The following is a 15458-nucleotide window of genomic DNA, read 5'->3' as shown; positions in this document are numbered from 1 at the left end:
TATTATATACCTGATATGTGGTATCTATTATTCTTTTTTTAAGGACTGGGGATTGAACCCAGGAGTATTCTACATCTAAGCTACACTCCTAGCCCTATTTTCTATTCTTTATTTTGAATCAGGATCTCACTAAATTGTGGAGAACCTCATTAAGTAACTGAGGCTGGCCATGAACCTGCAATTGTCTTGTGTTGCCTCCCAAGTAGTAGAATTACAAGAGTGGGCCACTATGTTCTGCTTAGTTATTATTTTTATAATTCTATTTTCAGATAGCTAAACTCTAGTTGTTGTTTCTACAGAAGAACTGAAAAAATAATAGCTAACAAACTGTATGAGTGCACAATACTTGAAATGCTGAAAGCACCTTGAAAATGGATAAATACATACACGTGGAAAGAATGGGCTGGCATATTGCAAATGGTTGAATTTGAAAATAAAATTTACTTTTTCAAGCCAGGCGTGGTGGTGCACACGTTTAATTCCAGTACTTGGGAGGCTGAGACAAGAGGATTGCAGGTTCATGGCCAGCCTCAGCAACTTGTAAGGCCCTAAGCAATCTAGTGAGATCCTGTTTCAAAATAAAGAATAAAAATAGGGCTAGGGTGTAGCTCAAAGTAAAATGCCCCTGACTTCAATCATCGGTACCATGCACACACAAATAAAATCATAATTTGGCCAATTAGTCCTTAGCTCTATGTGCGTGTAAGCAGACATGTGCTCCAACTTGGTTTGTTTCTGTTTTTTTTTTTTTTTTTAGTGGTCCACTATAGTCATACATCTTAATGGAGTACAAGGTAATAGAGGCATACATGCACTCTAACTTCTTTTTCTAGGAGTATAACTGTGAAATATTCAAATCTATGAAGAAGTAAAAAAAATAGTAGAACGAGTAAACATGGAAACTGTATCTAGATTTTCAGTGTTGACATTTACTATATTTGGTATTTCAGATATACTTCCTTCTCTCTTTTTTCCTACCTTCTACATAGATTTTTTTTCACAAATAATCCAAAACAAAGTTCTAGTGATAGTTTAAACCTGAATTTCAGCTTCTATCTCCTAGGAATATGTTCTCCTTTATAAACTATACATAAGAAAATAAATATTAATTCAACTAAACTCATGTTTTTTACAATACCTTCTAGTGTCTATTTTTTGTCTTTTTATTTTATTTATTTTTTATTTATTTTAATTTTTTAAATTTTTTTATTGGTGCACTGTATTCATACATCATAATGGGATAAAAACTTGTGTAGATATACATGTATACATATCCCATTTAGCCCCTTCTAATGCTTATTGTTTTAATTTTTTTTTTTGAGAGGTCCAAGTACTGTTCATACCTTGGATTTGATTATCAGGTTCTACTAGTCGTTCAATACAAAAGACCTCCTCCCCAATCAAATCTCTTGATTCTTGTTTATTTGTTTGTTTGGTTGGTTGCTTAGTTTGTTTTCATGACATGGATCTTTCTAAGAGTTTGCTCTGACTGTTATGTAGAGTATCCCACATTGTGTATCTTTTTTTAAATTCTTTTCTCACTGTTGGACAGTCTGGTAAGCAAAGTACCTGGATCATGTGTCCTCTCTGCCTCTGAGAGCAGACGCACCATGTCAGTCTGTTCCATCACTGGGTGAAACTGGCCTGCCAGATCTTTGCACTATAAAAGATATTAATCACCAGTGAGTTATCTGTGGTGTTACCTATAGATACTGCATGAGTATCCTGTATAGCATTTCCTCTGAAGCTGTGAATGGTTGTGACTCCTAAGTTATTACACCAAAATTTGTAAAATGTTCCTTTTATAATTCTATACTTTCTTCTACATTTCTAACTATCACTCTGAACTCTTCCTAGAGGAAAGCACATATGTCTTCTCTCTGCTCCTACTTTCTTTCATGTCACCATGAATTTATAAGTGATTTTATTTTGAAGTGTTGTTGATATTAACATCCTTAGTAATTTTGTCACTCAGATATTTCTGAATCACAGCTCCTTTAGTTATTTTCCCATGTATTTTTTAGATGCCTACATTAACCCTAGATTATTTTTCTGCTTTCCCAAGATTTATCTTTGGAAGATCTTTTATCTCTGATAATTTATCCCAGTGATTTAAATATTTGTTCCATCTTCAATATATACAAAATAGTTTCAGAATCACATCAGCAATATCAAGACCAATAGAAACAAAAAGTTGAAGATTTATTTATTTATTTTTATGTGAATCATATTGAAAATTGCATACATTCAGACTGTGCTTGGTGCCCTCTTCCCCTAACTTCCTCTTTCCCCCTCCCAACAACGAGTGTCCAGGTCAACCATGCTACACATATTCAGATGTATCTCCTCCATTAAACAACCTCAACCTTCTTTTTCTCCTACACTTTCATTCCAGCTTTTCTGAGGTTTCCCCTCCATTATCTGGAGTTCTTCTGGTATTCATAATACTCCCTAGTTTGTGCATAGTAGACAAAACATAAGTCCCTTCTCTTTCTGTGCTTGGCTTATCTCACTTAACATAATGTTCTCCAAGTCTTTCCATATTCTTGCAAATTACATGGTTTTGTTTTTCTTTATAGCTGAATAGAATTCCATTGTGTGTATTTCTCATAAATTTGCAATCCATTCATCTGTTGATGGACACCTCGGTTGGTTCCATATTTTAGGTATTACAAATTGTGCTGCTATAAACATAGGTATGCATATGTTACTGTAGTTCTCTGATTTCAGTCCCTTTGGAAAGGTACCCAGGAGTGGTATAGCTGGGTCATATGATGGTTTGATTCCTAGTTTTCTAAGGAATCTTCACTCTGATCTCCATAGCAGCTGAACTACTTTGCACTCCCATCAACAATGTAAAAGAGTTCTTCTTTCCCTACATCCCTGTCAGTATTTGTTGTTATTTGATTTCTTTATGTTTGCCATTCTGATTGGGATCAGTGAATTTTCTTGAATTTTAGCTCTTGTTCTTAGAAAATATTTTACCAAGGGTCTACAATTCCAAAACAATACTGTTTTCAAGTTACTTGGATTATTGTTTTCATTTAATTTTATACTGTTTATCTTTTGTGGTACTAGTTATTTAACCAGCGATATTCTACCTCTGAACTTTTCCCACAGTCCTACCTTATTTTTATTTTTAAGTACCCACAGCCCTATTTTATTTATTTTTATTTTCATTTTATTAAGTTGCTGAAGACCTAAGTTGCTGAGGCTGGCTGCGAACCTGTGTTCTTCCAATCTGACTCCCAAGTACTAGGATTGTAAGCATGTCCCATCATGGCTTATTTTTTAAGTGGTTATTTTATCAATATAATGTACTTTTTGTTTCTGACTTGACATTTCATTCTTTTTTATTTTTTTTAATTTCTATTTTTTTTTTAATTTTTGCAGTATTGAGGTTTAAACCAGAGGATTCCTTATCACTGAGCTAAATCCCCAGCCCTTTTCCTATTTTTATTTTATTTTATTTTATTTTATTTTATTTTATTTTTGGTGGTACTGGGGTTCCTGGAAACCCTTCTACCTCTGGGCTACACTCCCAGACCCATTTTTTATAATATTTTATTTGGAAACAGGGTCTCTTAAACCAGTGCAGCTGGCTTCGAACCTGCACGATCCTCCTGTCTCCGCCTCCCAAGCACGGGGATTACAAGCATGCGCCACCACGCCCTGCTCCTATTTTATTTTGAGACAGGGTCTTTCTACGTTATTCAGGCTTGCCACCAACTTGCAACTGTCCTATCTCAACCAGCAGAGTCACTGGTATTACAGATGCATGCCACTAAACCTGGCTTGATTTCATTTTATGTGTTGACTATTTAAAATATTTTCATGTTGCATAAGTAAAATTTCTATGTGTTGTGATTGGCCAGAGGTAATCTTTTATCCTGTCAACTTTAGCCCATCCTTACCTACCCCTTTCAGATAACCACTCAGTTTGTCCATCCCCTGTTGATTCATTTTCCTCTCTACTATATCACTATGTGTGGCATACTCTTCCACATATCAGTAACTCCATTTTGTCATTTGACAGTGCACACTGGACGCCAATCTTGAAATGGTATGCAGTATTTATCATGGCAGCACTGTACTTAACTTTTCTGTTAACTAGACTTTATTCATTCAGACACCTATGAATGAGTGTTTAACTTTCCCAATATACTCTTACCTGTGATAGAGATTACCTTGACTGAACAGCAGAGCTTCAAAATCTTTTCCAAACATTGTTTCTATCATGTATCCTATTCCTGCTTATTTCAAGACTTCTCACTGAAGTTAGTAAAGTCTTGATAGATTTTCAAATATTTAGATTAGTAATAAGTGAATATTTACAGTGGACCCAGTATCAGGCAAAGCTCTGTGAAACAGTCTTCTGTAGCACTAACAGATGAGAAGGAGAGGCTGAGAACTGAGGCTGTGGTTATGGAGTTTGACTGAGAAGCCCAAGAGCTCTCTGGAGCTCACTGGAGATGGCTCTAGTACCTAGAAGGATTGCTCTGCAGTGAGAACTGAAATAGAAAGATCAGCTAGAAATGGAACCATTCCATTCTTCTCCACATCCAGAGTAAAAGCCTCATGGGAGAAGAATAAATACTGGTATTAAACTCAGAAGAGCTTGTCTTCTTCTTTGACCTGGTAAAAGCAGATTTAAATATAACCTTTGGCCATCTCTTAAGATTGAGGCAAGCCTTTGCATTTAGCTCAGAATCTCATGAAGTTCGCTTGAGTTCAGTTGAGTTGCACTAACTACTTACATTTTTCTGAACAAGTGATGGGAACTACTATTTTTACTTTTAATGGTATTAGGATTTGAACCTGAGGAATTCTACCTCTGAGTATTCTATACCTTAGCCTTATGTTATTTATTTTTTTTTGTCTGTTTGTTTGGGCTAGTTTTTTAAATACATTTATTGGTGCATTTAGTCACACATCATAATTTAGTTCATAGTGATGGTGACATACATGCACACAGCACTTGGTGGGCTTTCCCTGGTTCCCTTTCTACTCCCTTCCTCTTCCCTATATAGGATATTAAGATTGGTATTTGATATTCTCATATATGTAGACAATGTGAACCTAAACTCAGTCTCACTAGATTGCTGAGAGTCTCACAAGTTGCTGAGGCTGATCTCAAATTGCAATCCTGCTGTTTCAGCCTCCCAAGTAATAGTATAATGGCAGGCATGTGCTACCATGCCTGGCTGGAAACCACTATTTATTAGACACTTGTACCTTAGGCATTGGCTTATTCATTTGAATTTATATCCCTCTGTTAATCAGCATGATAAAGTGCGGGAGGAGCAATTTCTTAATTGTCTTTCAAGCAGAGACAAAAGAGGGTTGAGTACCATTATTCAACTAGCAGACATGATGTCTCTTAAAGTTCAAGTTCAAGTTAGGTCTATGTGGGGCCCCAGTTCTTTCCTCTGAATGCTTCCACATAGTGTCTGCCAAGAAGATCAAAAAAAAAAAAAAAAACTCAAAAAGGCCACGTTCAGTGGGCTGAGACAGGAGAATTAAAAATTTCAGTCTAGTCTCAGGAACTTACAAGGCCCTGTGTCCAAATAAAAATTAAAAGAGCCTGGGAAGGGGCTTGGTAGCAGAGCAGCCCTGTGTTCAATCTTCAGCAAACACAAACAAAACAAACACCCAGCAGCATCCAGTGCTGTGTACCCATGTGAGTGTGTCACTTTGAATCTCACTATGATGCAGAATTATAATGCAGAAATACGATTTCCCCACCTTTGCTACTGCTAGACCTTCACCTCAAAAAAAAAATAGCACTGAGTGGCTTCTTTCTTGAACCATCTGTAATCTCCTTGTGCCTGGGTCCAGTGACATTCAACCTTATACCCTGAGCCACCCCTTTCTAGTCCCTAGCATAATACTCTGCACACACTAGGTGTTTTCTTGTATTTTTCTTTTCCTTAAATAAACAAGTGAATAACAAATAGAGAAATATGATACAGCATACATGAGAGTCCCATCTAAACCAGTAACCCCTAAGACCATAAAACAATTTCTTCAGGTCCCTTTGATCATGGCACTTGTTTAAAGCAAATAAAAGTGGAAAATAACCTCTTGAAAAGTTATATAAAAAATAAAGGCTAGAGCCAGGCATAGTGGCGCACGCTTGTAATCCCCGCATGTGGGAGGCGGAGACAGGAGGATCGTGCAGGTTTGAAGCCAGTTATGCTGGCTTAAGAAAGAAATCCTGTTTCATATATATATATGTATATATATATGAAATATATATATATATATATATATATATATATATATATTCATATATATATATATATATATATATATCTGGGAGTGTAGCCCGGAGGTAGAAGGGCTTCCAAGAACCCCAGCCACCCCCCCCAAAAAAAAAAGTAAAGGCTAGAGGGAAGTCATTCAAGCATGTCTTTTGGTCTTCTAGAGGTAGTGGGCAGAGCCTCTCCATTCACTGGAGGAGAGCAGCATATCTATATTCCTCCTAATGTTCCTCATATAGAGGCTCTTAACTGGTAATGCACACAGCCCACACACAGAAGTCCAGGCTCTGTAAGCTGCTCCTATTGTCATTTTAGCAAATGACATCAATGGATCTTTGCATGAGAACCTTGGCTGGCCCACTTAGATAGAAGAAACTGCTCTTGCTGGAACGCTGAGCCTTTTAAGGGATGGTTGGGAAAAAGACTTCCTAGAAGTGTTTCTAATAATGAAATAACCTCTTTCCATCCTCCTTTAATGGCTTCTATAGAATGGCCCTTGGCAGGCTACCTGTCATGTTGAGTCAGGCATCAGCACAAGTAGTTATGAAGAGGAAACAACTACCTTGGAGTCAAGATGTCTCTTTAACTCAGTGCTCACAACCCTGTGTAACATATGCTGTTCTGTTCACAAATGAGGACACTGAGGCCTGGAAAGTGATATACCTCTTCCATGACCAGGAATCTAGTGGCTGGTAGAGTAGGCAAGTCCAACTACCTGAAAGCTGGTGTTTTTATCTAGCCTTCCTCCTCCTGAAAACTGGAAGCCTTTTTCAAGTCACTATTGACTTATAAATCACTACCTCTGACTTAAATGGTGATATGAGGTACAATATAAAAATTAAATAGCTATCAATACAAAAGGAGAAGAGACATCACAAGACAGTTCCTGAGAAGGCGAATGAGTGATAAAGACAGTACTTCAAGGCTTATTTAAACTGTCTTTACCCTTGGCATAGAAAATTCACTTTGTCAACATAGATAAACTGTACCAGAAGTGACCTTAGAGACCTTAATATAGACTTATTTTATTACAATAGGAGGATAAGTGAATTGGCATACATGCAGCTCCCCATGGTGAGCTCAGTTCAATTAAGCTGGGTATTGACAATATATAGACTTCCCTTCCAAGCAACATGATAGAGAAAAATTGCTGTTTTTCTGGCTTTGTGAATCGACAAATATATGTGCAAAATGAGGTCTTCTTAATACGAGTTATTATTATCTCTCTGACTTTTATTTGTTCCTTTTCTTTCTTCTTTCTTCTGAGTGGCGATCACCATGGCAACAGATGGCACAGTGTACAGCATCTGTAATTACTATTATTAATAATGATCACAATAATAATACCAATCAGACATGATGAGAGAAAAAATATTAAAAGAATTTAATTGTGTATCTGTGTGTAAACAATTACAGATTCTGAAATGAGAGAGCCAGAGGAACCAGATAGGTCACCTAGATATGCAGGATGGAGGGGTGTCAGATAGCATTACTGAGGCAATGACAGAATGTTTTACAACAGTTATGAGCCTAGGAAATGTTCCAGAATAGCCTGCCATGGCTACTCTATGGGCTTCTTGTACATCCTCTTTTTCTTTGTTCTTGCTCAATGTGTGTGTGTGTGTGTGTGTGTGTGTGTGTGTGTGTGTGTGTGTGTTGATCTTATAACTTGAAACTATTCAAATTTAGACCAATACATAAAACATGTGTAGAAGAGATCTTTGGAAGGCTAGAGTCATAAAGCTGGCATGGCTCAGACATGGTGATAACTTGCTCCTCACGTGCCAGGGAGTTCCTGGAAGCACTAGAGTGCTCTGTACAGCATAGGTTCAGGCACCCTGGTATGGATGCTTCCTCTCAATCAGTCAGCTCTTGAAGAAGGCAGTGCACAGTCTCTTCTCTGTGGGCTTCTCCTAACACTAGCCTCATCACCAGCCCTGTCCTCAGGAGATCTCAGACACCCCACTTAGTGATAATCTTCAGAGAATTTCTAGCAGCCTAAGACATCATCATTGTGTGTGTAACTTTCTCTCCCATACAATGGCAAATTTTTGGAGGAGTTGGGAGATAGAATCACCTCTGCCCAGCATATGTACTGTGGGTGGGTGGTGCAGCACTAACTTGGCATGTGGTAGAATATGAGAGTTAATGACACACTGCACACATTGGAAGATCTCATAGCTTTGTGGAAAAACATCATCAAAAGCTAAAAATCACAACGTGATGTGAGGAAGCTTGTACTGGTTTACATAACAGAACATGGTTTCCTCAATAAAATAATGCTGTGGAAGTTTGTCATGCATGCTGTTTGACTGCCCAGGTTCTTTGCCTTTTTGATATATTAAGATACATGAGAGTTGGTGTGGATCCGACTCATGAGATCATCCCATGTATGACAACTCACTGGACTTGAATGCTTATAAAGCAAGGTTTTTACATATATAATAACTATATTTTAAATTAAGTAATATGCTTAAGGCTCTATTTCTCCAAAGGTAATACTAAATAATTCTTTGTGTCTTAAAAGAGAACTGGCTTTCTATTGACATAGCCTCAACATGCCCGCTTATGCTTTTTAGCAATTAAAGAAGAGTCCATGTTTTGAATCATGGGACTTAATGCAAGTAGGAAATAGAACTAAAATAAAAGGACTGGGCAGTAATGGGGCTGAGTCTCATAGAACCCAGATCTGGTTCTATAAGACCATAAAAAACATTTTGTTAAAAAAAATTTCAAGAACATAAAAGTGATACCAATAAGTATAGACTCATAATGAGCTCCCTACCTGCAACTTTCTAAAAAATGATACTGAGATCTTCATTCAAATGTTACAAAAAAGTTTAATGTATAAATTCTTAGTTTTCCAGTGCCAGCAGACTGTTATGTGTTCCAGTAAAGCATAAAGCCAAATCATGATATTATCATGGATGGAAATATATTTTAATAACCGTGTGTGTGTGTGTGTGTGTGTGTGTGTGTGTGTGTGTGTGTTGTGTGTGTGTTGCTAGGGATTGAACCCAAAGCTTTACACATGTTAACCAAATGCTCTACCACTGAGCCACATCTACTACCCAATAACTCTCTTTTCTAATGAATTCACTTTAATGACTTGCCCATAGTTTCACTGTGGACATGAAACATTTCTAAGCACAGATTCCAAACCGAATAGACTTGTTTCTATAGCCAGGTTTTCTCTTTATTTAATTGGTATCACTGCTTTTCAGCATTATTGATGGAAAAGCCAGGTTTTAGAGAGACAATGATCAAGAATTTTAATCTGTATGTATTGATTTGGCACACTAACCAAGACTTTCTGACTCTAGAGCCCAAGTTATACACTAATTTCCATTGCCAAATGAATAAATCAATTGGACCTTGAACATTAACTTCACAGGTTAAATCAGTTAAAGATAATCAGTTAAATGTCCACATATGGACAGTGTTGGGGGTGAATCTCACCTCCCTTTTATTCCTGCAGGACTGCTCCAAATGAATCTCACACATTTGCAAATTCCTTAGGGCTGGCCTTCCCAAGGACCTTCTCCAGCTTAAATTGCCCCTTCTCTCCTCACCCAAGCACCAGAGCTTCAGGAATGCCAGTCACCAAAGCTGACTTTCCTGTGGTCCAGTAGCAAGCCCACTGAAGAGCTTAATGTGCATAGCTACACGTGGTTGAGGGTTTTGTTTTAATAAAAAAGAAAAAAAAGACCCAGTTACTTCTTTATTTTCATTTTTTGTGCTATTCTCAGGAGAAAAACAGAGACAGGGCAGCTTTGAAAGGAAAGAGAGTTGTGAGGCTTTATGTTTGGAGCAGCGGTCTTTCCTGTGTCTCACACTGCCTGCAGCCAGGCCTGGCCATGTGTGCCTGCATATGTTTTATAGAGACTGAACCTGGGGCACTCTGCTCTTGAGCTACATCCTCAGACCCATTTTTATTTATTTATTTTTGAAACAGGGTCTCTCTAAGTTTCTAATGCTAGGCTTCAACCTGCAATCGTCCTGTCTCAGCCTCCCACGTACTGAGATTACAGGTGTGCGTCACTGTGCCTGACTGATGATATGTTTTAAATGAGTCACGGATGTCCTTGTAGCTCTTAATTGCTCCTTGGTATCCTTTTTCTACTGCATAAAGTAAATAGTGTCAATTATTGAAGTAAATTATAAAAAGTACAGTCGACCCTTGGGAAAAAGAAGTGAGTTGACAGTGCTGTCTGTGCCTTTATGATGAACTCACCAGTAGAAGCTTCCTTTTTTATTTTTATGTGGAACATATTGAAAATGGCATACATTCAGACTATTCTTGATACCCTGTCTCCTTCCCCTTCCCCCTCCTAATAATGAGTGTGTAGGTTAACCATGCTATATTTATATTTTTACACAAATTTGGATGTAGCTCCTTCATTAATCAAACTTAGCCTTCTTCCTCTCCTATCCTTCCATTCTAGCTTTGATGAGATTTCTCCTTCATTATCTGGAGTCCCTCTGGTATCCCTAATACTCCCTAGTTTGAGCACATTAGAGAAAACATAAGTCCCTTCTCTTTCTATGCTTGGCTGCTTTCACTTAACATAATGTTCTTCAGATCTTTTTTACTTCTTGCAAATTACATGATTTTGTTCTTTTTGTAGCTGAGTAGAATTCCATTGTGTGTATTTCCCATAATTTTGCAAAATTCCATCCTAGCAAAGAAATAACAAGATTTTGGTACAATGAGTGAGTGTGTAAATGAATATGCAAATCAATTAGAAAATATATGATTAGGTGAATGAATATATGGACAGGAAGATCTGCTTACACTTAGAAGGAAATATAAATCCAAATGATTTAGGGATATGTTCACTTTGGGAATCAGATTGGATACATGGAAAGTGGGGAAATTTTACTAAGAAAGATAGGTTGATTGATAGATAGACATCCAGAAAGAATAATATACAATTACCTTTTTGTTTTCACTCTTTTTTTCTGCTATCTACCAGAACAGATTTGAAATTAAAGCCAGGAAAGGAGTTCTAATTTCCAAGCAGTCATGTCTCCTCTTATTCTTCATGTCTGAAACCCTGGCTTGTCATACATGTTTTTTAGTAAATCTATAATTTATGTAAAACGTCCTAGGGCAGAGCAGTTACATAGCTCCTGTCATTATAGATTAAACATGATTTTTCTTTTCTTTTTCTTATAAGCACCATCTTACAACTGTCCATTTTTATTTCTTCTTCTACAACAATATTTTATTCTTGAATAACTTTTCTGTGGTTGTTTTGGCAACATATGTGCCTATTGTTACCGACCACTTTGTAGTTTCAGGTTATTTTATTATGAGTGTCTTTACCAATATAAATCATGTCATTTTTATTTTCAATATAATTGGGTAAGGGCTAATTGGGTGATGTGTTCATGTATGTCTCCACCATCTTTTATCCCATCAAGATGCATGACTACAATGCACCAATAAAAATTAAAATCCAGTAACACTGACATTTTTTTAGTTTTTTTGTACTGGGGAGTGAACTCAGAGGCAGTCTACCTTTGAGCTACACTTAAGGCTCTTTTTATTTTTAAACAGAGACTTTCTAGGTTGCTGAGGCTGGCCTTGAACCTGCGTTCCTTCTTTCTTAGCCTCACAGATACTGGGATTACAGGCATGGGCCACCATGCCCCCACTCCTCCTTTCTTCTTCTTCTTCTTCTTCTTCTTCTTCTTCTTCTTCTTCTTCTTCTTCTTCTTCTTCTTCTTCTTCTTCTCCTTCTCCTTCTCCTTCTCCTTCTCCTTCTCCTTCTCCTTCTCCTTCTCCTTCTCCTTCTCCTTCTCCTTCTTCTTCTTCTTCTTCTTCTTCTTCTTCTTCTTCTTCTTCTTCTTCTTTTTTCCTCCTCCTTCTTCTTCTTCATTAGACTTTGTAGAAAAATATCATCCTGCCTCAGAGCAACACTGGGAACATGTGTGTTATCAATATGCTGATTTCAAAAAACAAACTCAGGATATGCCAGGGAATAATTAAATGAGATTAAATTGTATGGTACACAAAGTATTTTCTTTATAGGATAGGAAAATCTCGTGGAGATTATTAAAACAAAATGTTTTTTTTTTCTGCTTCCTTCTTTCTCTGATATGTTCCAGGTCATGCATAGAATTGGGACTACAGGATAAATTAACAGAGATCACACAGGTATTCAAGTTCTCTTTTCAGCCATGTCATGCCAAAAGCTCTAACCCTTCTCCTTAGTAGTGCTAAATAATAATATTTCAGTATATATGTCCATCGTTGCTGTCTAATGGCTATAGCTTGAGTTATTTCTCCACTTTATGGACCTTAGTTTCCCCATTTGTAAGACTGAGAGGTTGTAGAGAGTAGAAACCACATCGTTTCTCTCTGTTGGCTTTATTTCTAGCTCCAAGCATCTACGAAGAGTAATGTTGCAATTATGTGGGCAAGGTTCTCAGATGACAAAAGCTTTTCAAGTCTTTCTATTTCCTCTTTTGCTTTATTTGTGAGGATGTTAAGAATTAAATTGCATGTCCAATTGCAGTAAATGTTTTAGCCCAGGTTATTATAATAGAGTGTCTGAAACACTCCAGACTGGGCCTTGCAACTTTATATTTTTGGTTGCCTTTCTTTCTATACAGCTTGGCTGCCTGGGTTTCTGATATTTCTGTCCTGCTTTTAATATCATTGCTGATTTTTTTAACTACTGTAACCTTGAGCTTCAGAAAAGTGCGGTGACTCATCCAAACTCTTTGTTGGTATAAATAGGTTTAAAACACAGATCTTTCAACCTCTAAACGCCAATTTCCTCTCTTTTTTCTTGGTTTCAATTTTTTTCTATCTTATCCTTTGTTTTGATTTAGGAGTCTAGAAGTTTACATGTCTGTGTACTCTTTGAGTGTGTGTGGTACTGTGTTCTACCTTGAAACTACGTACCTAGTCCTTTTCATTTATTTATTTATTTATTGATTGATTGATTGATTGATTGAGACAGGCTCTTGCTAGGTTGATAAGAGTCTCTTTAAGTTGCTGAAATTAGCCTCAAACATGCAATCCTCCTGTATCAAGATCCCAGGCATAGGGATTACAGGTGTGCAGCATCACACCAGGCTTCTGTGTTTTCTATTATTATAAACATTTCCCAAAAGTTTTTAGCAAACAGAATTATTAATGAAGAATACATAATTTTAAACTGCAATTAAGTGCATTACATAGGAAGTTTAGATCACATAATTTCAACCTTGATGATGTTTTACTTTGCAGATGGCTGTTATGTGTAGGTCTTATCTTGACAAAATATAGTACCTGGAGAACATTATCTGTGCTAGCGTTTTTCTTTTAATTAAGGATGTTCAGTAGTTTGGTGTCAGAAACTCAATTAAAATCTGCCAAGCTGGGCATAGCGGCACACGCTTGTAATCCCAGCATTTGGGAGGCTGAGACCGGAGGATAGCGGTTTGACAGACAGCCTCAGCTACTTAGTGAAGCCCTTTCCGACTCAGTGAGATCCAGTTTCAAAATAAAGACTAAAAGATAGGGCAGGGGTGTAGCTTGGAGATTGAATGCCCTTGGGTTCCATCCCCAGTCCTGCCAAGACAAAAAAAAAAAAAAATCTTCCTTAGTCATTTACTGTGTAATCTTAGGTATTTGGGTATACAGCATAGTTCTCATTCGCATATTTCTCATTTTTGATGTGGTAATACTAACTTTGTTTCAATTTAGACAAGGTGACTCTCTGTATTCACCAGTTCTACATTTGAGGGTACAGTTAACCTTGAATAAAAAACCTACGGGAAAAATTGTGTCTGTATTGAACACATACACTTTCCCCTTTTCATCATTCTATAATCAATATAGTGAAACTTCTATTTACATAGTATTTACATTGTACTAGGTAGTATATGTAATCTAAAGGTTATTAAAAGTATTTGAAAGCCAGGCATGGTGACATACATCTCTAATCCCAGTATTTGGGAGGCTGATATAGGAGGATGGCAGTTTTGAGGCCAGCCTCAGAAATTTAGTGAGGTCCTCAGAGACTTATTTAGGCTTTATTTAAAAAAAAAACTAAAAAGAACTGGGAGTGTAGCTTTGAAGTAGAATTCTGAATTGAATCTCAGTATCAGAAACAAAAAGAAGAATGAAGAGGAGGAGGAGGGGGGAGGAGAAGGAGGAGGGGGAGGAGGAGGAGGAGGAGGGGGAGGAGGAGGAGGAGGAGGAGGAGGAGGAGGAGGAGGAGGAGGAGATACGAGATTGTAGATAGGAGAATGAAGATACACAGGTAATATTATGACATTGTGTATAAGGTCGTTAGCCACCTGCAGACTTTCATATCATGGTGGAGATCCAAATCTTGCACTAATACAGAAACAAGAATGAGTCACCATTAAATGAGATTGGCTAATAGGCACTAAAGCTTTACTCTAAGCTTGTAGAATAAGAAGCCCATAAATTCAGCTCTCAAGATGATTTTCCCCCAGAGTAACTCTTTTAATGAAGGATCACACTTTGGTCACACTTTGGATAGTAGAGCACTGAGGTGGTGATTAATTGTTGCACACCAAGTGACCCATCTCACTCTTTACTTGCCTTTCTCTTGAACTTTCTTCTCACATCTCTTACTTTGGGTTGTTGTCTTGGCAGAAGACAAGATCTGGATGTCTGTGCAGCACAACATCACAGAACTGATCCATGTGCAGGGTGCCAACCCTGAGAAGCCCTATGTCATGGCCTTGGACTATGGAGGCAGCCTGGAGCAGCTGGAGGCCTTGATCGATGGTTCAGAGCACTGTGAGCAGGAGGTGGCCTACCACTGCAGGAGATCCCGCCTGCTCAACACACCGGGTAAAGTGCACCTGCCCCTGCCTTCTGCGGGGTCCATTCTGGAGGTATCCACAGTGGGACAGATGTGTCCAGCAATCAAGAATACCAAATAGAGGGCTGCTGCTCAAGAAGGGCCCTGTAGTTGCAGTATTTGCAATTGTTTACTGTGCAGCAGACAGTACAGCCAGGAGAGGGCAGTTTACATGTGAGTCTGGCTTTAATATTAAGGGTACATCTGGTGTGCCTTCTATAGCTTCTCAAGGTTTTCCCTTCATTTTCAAAAAGAAAGTGTTGACACCACCAGTCCTTCAATGGGCAATAATTGTTAGAATAAAAAGCTCCTTGAGAGAAATGATGCTTGAAGGGAACATTTGAATAGGCATAGAAAGTGT

At 37.7% G+C, this 15458-nt stretch overlaps 1 protein-coding gene across 2 annotated transcripts in view; it reads left to right on the top strand.

Moving 5' to 3' along the window:
* The window catches only part of CNTNAP5 (contactin associated protein family member 5), a gene marked incomplete at both ends in the record, with an annotated part of 1017925 nt that overhangs the window by 682702 nt on the left and 319765 nt on the right, over positions 1 to 15458 (top strand). For both annotated transcript variants that reach the window (XM_080690368.1, XM_080690367.1), the window contains one exon: positions 14887 to 15087. In XM_080690368.1, the coding sequence (XP_080546494.1) occupies positions 14887 to 15087 (201 nt within the window). The remainder of the gene's footprint in view (positions 1 to 14886; positions 15088 to 15458) is intronic.

This window comes from Muscardinus avellanarius, assembly GCF_963383645.1.
Source record: "Muscardinus avellanarius genome assembly, chromosome: 2".
NCBI classification, from domain to species: Eukaryota; Metazoa; Chordata; class Mammalia; order Rodentia; family Gliridae; genus Muscardinus; species Muscardinus avellanarius.
This window is presented reverse-complemented; position numbering and strand designations above follow the sequence as displayed.